Raw genomic sequence first — 10,150 nt, forward strand, 5'->3', positions numbered from 1 at the left:
GTGATAAGATTCTTCAGTTTCGTTGTGTTAAATGTTTCAAGGTAAGGAGCTCTATTTTTAGCAAGGTAATCCCGAAAATCCCGACACTAATTTTGCGGAATGCACTTCACGCCATGAAGTAGCAGGAAATGGTTCACGCCGTGAACCATTTTTTGCACTTTCACGTGTTTAACTATCACGTCAACAAAATGATATTTTGGAGTGCTATTTCGCTATCCAATTGATCCAGAATAGTTGTGCTAAGGATTGGAAATGTAATGCAAGTTTTTAACACAACCAATCGCTCTTTATTTTTGTAATTTTTGTAATTTTATTTTATTTTTAAAATAAAGTGTCACCTCTGCTAGCTCACGGTAGCATGATTGGTGCCAAAAATAACAAAATTGAAAGAAAAAACCAATGTAGCTTTCCTCTAGGCTCTTCCAAGTACTCACCCACACATTCAACACATAATTTTCTCTGATTTATTCTCTACCATTCAAACCTTATCTACACAGTTTCTTCACATTACACCTTCTAAATGCAAAGCCAATGATGAATCTTGTATAGTGGGAGCTGAAGCTATAAGAGGGTGGAAGAAACAAAGGTGTTTCCGTGAGACAGCCAACACCAAAAATGTTATAGACTACCGCACCTCCCAAGAAGGAACTCCACACAACCGTAATAAATGGGAGAAGCAAAAGACACAACAACTGTTGAATACTTACCAATGCTTCGAGCTTATGTCCCTTGAGGTTCCCCAAGCTCACTTTGGAAGCTCCACTCTTTTGAACACTACATCCATGCTGTGATCGATGAAGTCACTTACACCACGAATGCAAGGCAATCAACCTCTCACTCTCTTACACATATGCATGCATGAAAGAGGCACATGTACTAGGGCATTCTCTTTCTCTCTCTCTCTCTCTCTCTCTCTCCAAAGCACAAGAGTTCTCATAGCACAAAGGGAGATTATGTCATTTCATTATGAGAATTCTTTTATACAATTAGTTCTTATTCACACTTGGTGCCCAAAACTTACTAACTAAGGCCTTGGGTGGCGAGAATCTCAATACAACTTTTATAGTGCCTTTTCATGACACCTATTAATGTCCTCAATTGGAGAAGCATCTTTGTTAATCCAAAATGGGATTAACAAATTTGTGTATGCATCACTCTCATAACTTGGTGGCTGCATCATGTATACTTCTTCTTGCAAATTACATGCAAGAAGGCATTCTTTACATCCACTAATGTAAAGACCAACCCTTTGTTATAGTCATAACAATGATAGCTCTCACAGTTGCCAATCTTGCTACTATAGCAATAAGCTATCTCACGGTTACCATTCTTGCTACCAGGCTGAATATCTCCTCATAGTCAATGCCATAGATCTGGGCATAGCCCTTGGCAACCAATGTTGTTGTATACCTGCTCGTTGAACCATCTACATTATGTTTAACCTTGTACATCTAATTTCCTTCTTTTCCTTAAGCAAAGGCACTAACTCCCGTGTTGCATTTACATCCAATTCTGCCATCTCCTCATTCATGGTATCTTCCCATTTTTTATTTCCAAGTGCTTGCTCAAAATAAGTGGCTCCAACTCCTATATTGCTTTAACCATGTAAGCATAATGATGGATTGTATATCCATCATATCTCAACCTGTCAATAGGGTACCTAACCCTCGTAGACTTGCGTACACCTGGACCACTACCAGGTGTCCTCAAAACAGCCATGGTTCTCCTCACACCAAGAATAACGATAAAAGGAATGCCAAGTACCTCATCAAGGCTCTTCTCAAAGCCACTAGAGTCATCATCCACATATGAGTGACATGCTGACAGATCGGGCACAAAAGGTTGATCTACGTTTTCCTCCATTCACGTGATATATGTGTACCTACATCTATCCTCAACCTGCCTGACCATCATAAGATCCACTACTAGAGGACTCTCCACGTCCACTAAGTACTTGGGATTGCTGCTCTACATGTGGTGTAGCATTAGTACTTCTTACGTCTACATCTTTTGTTACCTTCATTGCCTGATGCTGCTGGTGCATACCAGCTACTCATCTCATCAAAGACAACATCTCTACTTACTCACATCTCACAAGTGGTAGGGTTATAACATCTATAACCTTTCTGCTCCAAAGCATAACTAATGAAGATGCATTTCTCTGCCTTTGGATCTAACTTTGTTCTCACTTCATCGGAACATGCACATATGCAATACACCCAAACACTTCCAAGTGAGGCACATTTGGTTTTATGCATATAAACTTTGTTCAAGCATTATACCATGAACAGCTGCTGCAATTGGGGTCATGTTCATAATGTACACAGCAGTTGCTACTATTTCTGCCCAAAAATAATGTGGTATATTCTTTTCAGATATCAAGGCATGTGTCACTTCTGTAATGTGCCTATTTTTCTTTCTGTAACACCATTATGTTGCAGAGTGTACCTGCACATAAATTGTCTCACGATTCCCTGCTATCTCAAGTAATCACTGAACTCATTGGAGAAATACTCTCCCCCACCATCCGATCTTAAGTATTTTATTTGTATGTCTTTTTCCTTCTCGGCCAAGGCTTTAAATCTAATAACCAGATTTCAACCAGAGACGGTTGTCAACCAAAACTTCTCGAAACTACTGAAAACACCTTGCAGTGACAAACGAAGACCGAAACGTACCAAATATGCAATTCAATACTTACAAAGTACTGTGCACCTTACAAGCATCTCCAAGCCTGTGAAGACAACTCCTCAACCAAAGATATACAGCTCTCAGAGCTACCCAAGGAGTGTCGTACTTGAACAAGTGTATCGCTTCATTGCTTTCTTTGTTCTTGCCTCTTGCTTGCCTCCTTAGCTCTCACACGAACTAGAACTCTGATACCATAAAGAAAATGCAAAAGAGAGGAAACGCTTCAATTCTTTGCAAGCAAACATGCACACACAAGAATTGTGTGAGGATGCGATAGATGAGCTAGCACACCTACATAGAAAAGTTGCATTTGTGGCTCGAAAGTAAGACTGAGCTCTTGACTTAAAGAGAGAGAGAGAGAGAGATGGCAAGGTAGACAGTCAAAGAGAGAGGAAGGAAGAAGAGAGAGAAAGATATATATATATATATATATATATATATATATATATAGAGAGAGAGAGAGAGAGAGAGAGAGAGAGAGAGAGAGAGAGAGAGATGGCAAGGTCCTAATAATGAGTAACACGTGAAGGCAATTAATAAACCCATAAGTGAGATGGGTTTTAAACTAATTGTGAGGTGTCTATATAAGTGAACTGGGGAAATTTAGAACATTTGTTGTGCCTAGCCTGTTGTGTCAAACCCCAGGGATACTAGTATGTCTGTTATGGGGCGTGTGCCCGTTAATGAAGGGCCAAATGGTTCATGAATCTCACGGTTTTGGCTCGGGTGCTCACTCTAGCTCTAACTCTCCATATGCTTGGGGTAGTCCGGAGCTGCTGGGCATATAGTTGGGGTTGGTGAGATAGGACAAACCGGTTGATGGTGGTGGTGTGCTTCAGATGCACGTTACTGTCACCGGGTTCTCACACAATGTTGCACAGACTTTGATTCGAGGAGATGGCAACTCGTATTTCTTTTGCACGTAGTCACGTTCTATACAAAGAGCCCAAGGTGGGAGCTTTAGAATTACTAGGTTAGTTCCTCAAGGACACCTCATTGCTCCTTATTTTGTGGTTTGGCATTATTATAACTGGAACCTGCAGGCGCCTTACCCAACCTTTGGATACCACCAACCACAAATATTGCTTTAACTGCACCAATAGATCCTTAATGGCACCTTGAGTTTGCTTCATCACCCGTATCCGACTTTTAAGGTTGGCCCTTCAGCCCTGCAAGCCCTCCTCTTTCAAAAACGGGTGAGCTTGGCATTTCCAGTATGGGCAGGATCCCTTGCCCTTTCCCTATCCAATCCCTGTTTGCATCTTCGCTCTCATCTCCTCAATCTCCTTTGCATCTTCCCACATCTGAGCATCCAAGTATATGTTGGACATTAAAACAAATCCTGCAAGGTGTTTTTCATCTAATCTTACAACACATTCAAAAGCATGTCTGCCAAGCTCCACATTCCCCCACTTGCGGCAAGCACCTAATACAGTTATCCACGTCACAACATCAGGTTGAAAGGGCATCTTCCTTAAAATTGCTACTGCCTCGTTCAGTTGGCCCGCACGAGCCACAAGATCAACCATGCAGTTGTAGTGCTCAAGTGTTGGTTGCAAGCCATACTCTTTGCTCATCTCTTCAAAATAAATTTCACCCTTATCAACAAGACCCACGTGATTGCATGCAGTGAGAACACTAACATATGTAACTGCATCTGGCTGAATACCTTTGCCCTTCATTCTATCAAACAAGAGAAGTGAAAATGCAGGGTCTCCTTGAAGGGCATAGCCTGAAATCAAAGCATTCCATGTCACAAGATCCCTTGTGGTGGGCGATGCATCGAACACTTTATGGGCATCAGCCATCCTCCCACACTTGCAATACATGTCGACAAGGACGTTATGAAGTATCGATTCAGTAGGCTCAAGTCCAAAAATCCTATGACTCTCAGTGCTTGTACCAATATTGACCTCAAAATCTACCAAGCTGGTGCAAGGAGAAGCATCTCCTATACATCCCACCTTGGTAAGTTCGCTGTATAATTCCTGACCTTTATCTATAGCTCCTATGTTGCCACAGGCCTTCAAACTGCAAACATATGCGGTGGCATCAGGGGACACACCCTTCAGTTGCATCTGCTTCAAGCTGGCCAAAGCTTTCTCACTGTGGCCATGCTCAGCATACCCTGCAATTAGTGCAGTCCACGGCACTACAGTTTGGACTTGCAGCTGATCAAACACTTCCTGTGCCTCTGCCAGTGACCCATGCATAGCGTACATATCTACCAGAGCGTTGGCAACAAAAGGGTCTCTTTCAAAACCCCCTTTGATAACCTTTGCATGCACTTCACAGCCCCTATCTATGGCTCCTAAACTTTTACATGCTTTCAAGATGCTTGCAAATGTAGGAGCATTTGGAGCGATGCCCTCCTTCTGCATCCTTCCAAAACATTTCAGAGCTTCTACACCAAGCCCAAAATCCCCATACCCTGCAATCAATGATGTCCAAGTAATTACATCACGATCTTGCAGCTCATCAAACACTTTCTGTGCTTCTATAAGCAGGCCACACTTGACATACATGTCTACCAAACTGTTGCCAAAAAAAAGATTACCTTCGAGTCCCTCTTTGATAACGAGAACGTGTATTTCTCGCCCTCTGCTCAAAGCACTCAAGCTGCCACAAGCTTTCAAGCTGCAAATAAATGTAGTAGCATTGGGAGTCACCCCCTCCGATTCCATCTGTCTCAAGCAGTCCAGTGTAACTTCAGCATCCCCATGTTCTGCATACCCTGCAATGAGTGCATTCCAAGAGACCACATTCCGAACTGGCAGCTGGTCAAATGCTTCTCTTGCTTCGACAAATAGACCAAAACTACCATACATATCAACTAAAGTGTTTCCAATGAACGCATCTCCCTCAAATCCCTCTTTGGCAACCTCAGCATGTATTTCTTGGCCCTTGTCTAAATCTCCAATGCTGTGACAAGCTTTCAAGCTGCAAAGATATGTGGTAGCATTTGGAGACACACCCTCAACTTCCATCCATTGCAAGCAGTTCAGTGCTTCCCTGCAAAGACCATGTTCGGCATACCCTGCAAGAAGTGCAGTCCATGAGACCACATCTTGAGTGGGCAGCTGGTCAAACACCTTTCGTGCCTCTACAAGCAAGCCACACTTGGTATACATGTCTACCAACACATTACCCACAAAAAGGTGTCTTTCGAATCCCTCTTTGGCAATCTCAGCATGAAGTTCTCGGCCTCTAGCTATGCCTCCCATACTGCCGCAAGCTTTCAGAGAGCAAACATATGTGGCGTCGTTTGGAGAAACGCCATCCCTTTGCATGTGTTCCAAACAATTCAATGCATCCTCAGCATGCCCATGTTCAGCATAACCTGCAATAAGTGTAGTCCATGAGACCACATTTCGAGCTGGCAGCTGGTCTAACACTTGCCGTGCTTCTGCAACAAAGCCAAGTTTCACATACATATGTACCAAGTTGTTGCCAACAAAAAACACTCTTTCAAAGCCCTCTTTCACAATCTCACCATGCATTTCTAGACCATTTTTTATGCCGCCTCTGCTGCCACAAGCTTTCAGGATGCAAAGGAATGTCACAGGGTCAGGAGACACACCCTCCAATCTCATCTGTTGCAAACAGTTTTGGAGGTGGTTGTCAAGACCATATTCAGCGTACCCTGCAATCAGTGCATTCCACGAGACCACATCTCGACCTGGTGATTTATCAAACACTATCTGTGCATCTACAAGCAAGCCACATTTGCAATACATGTCCACCAAGGTGTTGCTCACAATTTGGTCGATTTCAAGTCCCTCTTCTGCAATCTTGGCATGTATCCCTTGGCCTTGTTCCAAGTACTTCAGCCTAGTGCAGGCTCTCAGTGTGGCTATGATTGCATATCTGCTACGATGTGCAGGGTCCTGTTGCATTTTTTGGAAAAGGTTGAGGGCATGCTGTGGTTCCCCACATTCAACATACCCCTGTATAAGAGAAGTCCAACATCGCTCGGTGCGATAAACCAGCTTGTTAAAAAGCTGATGGGCGTCACCCATGCTTCCACATTCCACGAACGTAGGAACAAGGTGGTTCCCAAGCATGCCATGATCTTCCAAACCCACATCATGGATATGCATGTGCAGACGCTTCGCATACCCTAAATTTTTCTCCTTTTTGCACTTTTGGCATATGGAAATGTACCTATGTACTGAATGCTGCTTCGCTGACAATTCCAATCGATGAAGAGCCCCATCTATGCTCAGTGACTCCCAATCAATGTTGTTCTCAAGCACTCTTGTGTTCGAAGTGTCCGGTTGTGTCAGAGGCCCCAGGGTGGACTTGCAGCTGTGCCTGTGTCCATGCTCTGTGGGGCTGTGCCCATACTCTATGGGGCTGTATGTTGCATTTTCTACAGAGCTTGAAGAGGCTCGAGCACCAAGTGTTTTGCCTCCTCTCATCCCTTTTCTTAATCCTGACTTAAACCCAAGCCATGTCATGTAAGCTAACTACTTTTCAATGGAGATTTAGCTGATACAACTCACCACAAAACTCGTGGCATCGCGGGGAACGCTTCCAAGATGGACTTCTTCTTTGGCCCGAAAGCATCAGTTTGAATTTGGCTCTCCATGAGGAAGACCAGGATTAAGACCCCACAAAAATAAGACTGTTCCTGTAGACAAGGGTGAAAAGGAGTCTCACACCAACCTGTAAATGGCAAAGGGCCTTGTACCCCACCCTACGAAAAGCCTTCTGTATAGATTTAATGAAAGCAACCATCTTGATTGATTCCTTCAAAGCTCTTCTGCAGAGCCACATTTGGGAAGAGGATGGATTTCTTTTACCGGCTAAGAATTGCTGGTGGTGTGTTTCATCCAACGCCTGTGGGGAATCCACCAGAAAGCATTTCTGCCAAAAGTCCTCCATAAGACAAACCACGGGCACAACGGAAATTATGAAATTTCAACACCTATTGCATATTTTTTATTTTTTTAAACACCGAACCTGAACTTGAAGTCCGAAAATTCTCCCTCACAACGTAAAACAGATGGGTCACCTTGATTGCCATGGCTACCTTGCTCTGAGAACTTTCATTACTTGTAAAATCCAAGTAAGGGTTCACTGTAAGCTTGCCCGTTTTTTCACACTAGAGTAGCGTCTTTTGTAATAAATGAACCAAAATAGATATATATACTCCCCCCAAAAAAAAAAAAACATTAAAACACAGCAAAAGACCAATATATAAACCACTGCACAAATAGCACACGAAAGGAATCCCTAGTCTCTTCTTTCATTACTTGTAAAATCCAAGTAAGGGTTCACTGTAAGCTTGCCTTTTTTTTCACACTAGAGTAGCGTCTTTTGTAATAAATTAACCAAAATAGATATATATACTCCTCCCAAAAAAAAACATTAAAACACAGCAAAAGACCAATATATAAACCACTGCACAAATAGCACACGAAAGGAATCCCTAGTCTCTTCTTTTTTTTTCTTTTGAGAAAGCAATCTTAGAATCTTAGAATTGTATTAAGTTACCAGCACTGCCGTAGAGCAATTGGTGAAGCATGTGTGTGTTTAGGGTAAGGTCTCATGATCGAGTCTTACTTCCAGCCGTAAGGATACTGCTTGGTACATATAAAAATTTCGCATTACCAAAAAAAAAATGTATTAAGTGGGATATACAAACATGTGTGTGTATATTCATAGCTTTTTTTTAGGTGAATGGGTGTATATATTCACAACTGTTTTTTAGGTGAATGGGTGCATATATATATTCACAACTTTTTTTGTAGGTGTATTAATTAAATGCCACTGACATGGCATTTAATTAATACAACCTTAGTACATGAAATGCCACTGTCAGGGCATTTCATTAATACAACCTTAGTACATGAGTTCCCCGTTCTTTCTCCCTCCCTCTACTCCCTGAATGAGTGCTTTAAGGCCTTTTATAGAGAATTGTGAGACCTTAAATAGAAAAGATATGGGTGAATGCATGCACATAGAAAGCACTAATACTCAACCTGCGCGTTGTTGTGGTATGTAAAAGACATTAAGAAGCGAAACGCAGAAATGGAAGCCGGAATACAAAGGGCCAATCGAATAGATTTTTTCCTCTTATTTTTTAGAAATCGAGGATTTCTTTTTTCTCTCCTCTCCTTGTGCCTTGGTTGTCCATGGTTAGTTAATATGTAATAGATATGGGTGAATGCATGCAAATGGAAAGGATATGGAGGGTCATCATTTCATTCACTTTTTCAAGTATTCATCATTACATACTAAAATGAAACCTTAGAAAAACACTCTTATTCTTGAAAATCTCACATAATATATTTAATGGAAATGTAAAGAACATTTTGGTGCCATATTATTTAGTAGCATATATAAACATGTACATATCACCTGTACAAATTGTATTCTACACAACCCTTATACAAGAACCTAACAGCTATATGATGATCAAATCCTAATCTTGTTCACAGAAACTACCAAATACCCATTATGCATCTTATTTTTAGTGATTCAGTGATACCAACCCTCAAACTTAAAAACCCCAAGGGAAATTTGAGAGACACACCACATAGATGGAGGAGAGAGGGAGAGACAGAGGAGGGGGGATTCAGCACATCTCAAGAAGGGGTAAAATTCAAAACATCTCAAAGAGACGGAGAAGGGGGGATTCAACACATCTTAAGGAGTAAAATTATCCTCCTACAAGAGAACTAGATCCACAACATGGGCTTACTTATAGGAGAAGGATCCATTTGACAAAACCAAAAAAGAAACCTGTTAGGACAATGCAAAGCCTAACTTTAATGGTCGACTCAAATACATGCCAAAATAGTCTTTGTTCTCTTTGAGCTTCTCTGTTGTTGTAGGATCATTGCTCTTAACTCACTAAAACCATATAGCATACAGCTTTCATTGATAGTGTAGAACTTCACACTTCTTGCATCACAAAAATCAAACAGATGTAAGCCTTCAAACAACAACATGAAAAATCAAACAGATGTAAGCCTTCAAATAACAACATCACAAAAATCAAACAGATGTAAGCCTTCAAACAACAACATGAAAAAGGATCAACATATAATCTTTGACGGCATGACGCCTTTGAATAGAGTTAATGTGTAAAGGAACAATTCTATAGAACAACGATGTATCTACATGTCGATACATAGCATACATGCAAAGACTAAACCACATAACATACACACAATAGTATGCATACATAGAAGTATAAGAAGATGCATCAAACCAAGCAAGATTCACACATAATATACAAATTGAGATCAAAAGGAGCAACCAAGTAAGATACTCTGTTGGGGCGCAAGTTACATTGGGTTGTGGGGTTTCTCTCTCTCTCTCTCTCTCTCTCTCTCTCTCTCTCTCTCTCTCTGAGATTTTCACATGGCTCCTCACTTCTTGGAGCCTCACATCTTCTCTTGTCTTTAGTCTTCTTGTCGTGGTAGCTTCTCTTCACGCGTCCATGTCT

At 41.5% G+C, this 10,150-nt stretch overlaps 1 protein-coding gene across 1 annotated transcript; it reads right to left on the reverse strand.

Moving 5' to 3' along the window:
* Nucleotides 1-3,203: 3,203 nt before the first annotated feature.
* On the reverse strand, nucleotides 3,204-7,943 carry LOC147623773 (pentatricopeptide repeat-containing protein At2g33680-like). Its single transcript, XM_086820388.1, has 4 exons — nucleotides 7,657-7,943; nucleotides 7,497-7,560; nucleotides 7,197-7,324; nucleotides 3,204-7,126 (listed from the first exon to the last, which is right to left on the reverse strand). The coding sequence occupies exons 3-4, from the start codon at nucleotides 7,258-7,260 to the stop codon at nucleotides 3,933-3,935; spliced, it is 3,258 nt and encodes a 1,085-aa protein (XP_086676514.1). The 5' UTR covers nucleotides 7,261-7,324; nucleotides 7,497-7,560; nucleotides 7,657-7,943; the 3' UTR covers nucleotides 3,204-3,932.
* Between the last annotated feature and the right edge of the window lie 2,207 nt (nucleotides 7,944-10,150).

Source organism: Cibotium barometz, chromosome 26, assembly GCF_041138505.1.
Source record: "Cibotium barometz isolate CiBa-2024 chromosome 26, ASM4113850v1, whole genome shotgun sequence".
Lineage (NCBI taxonomy): Eukaryota > Viridiplantae > Streptophyta > Polypodiopsida > Cyatheales > Cibotiaceae > Cibotium > Cibotium barometz.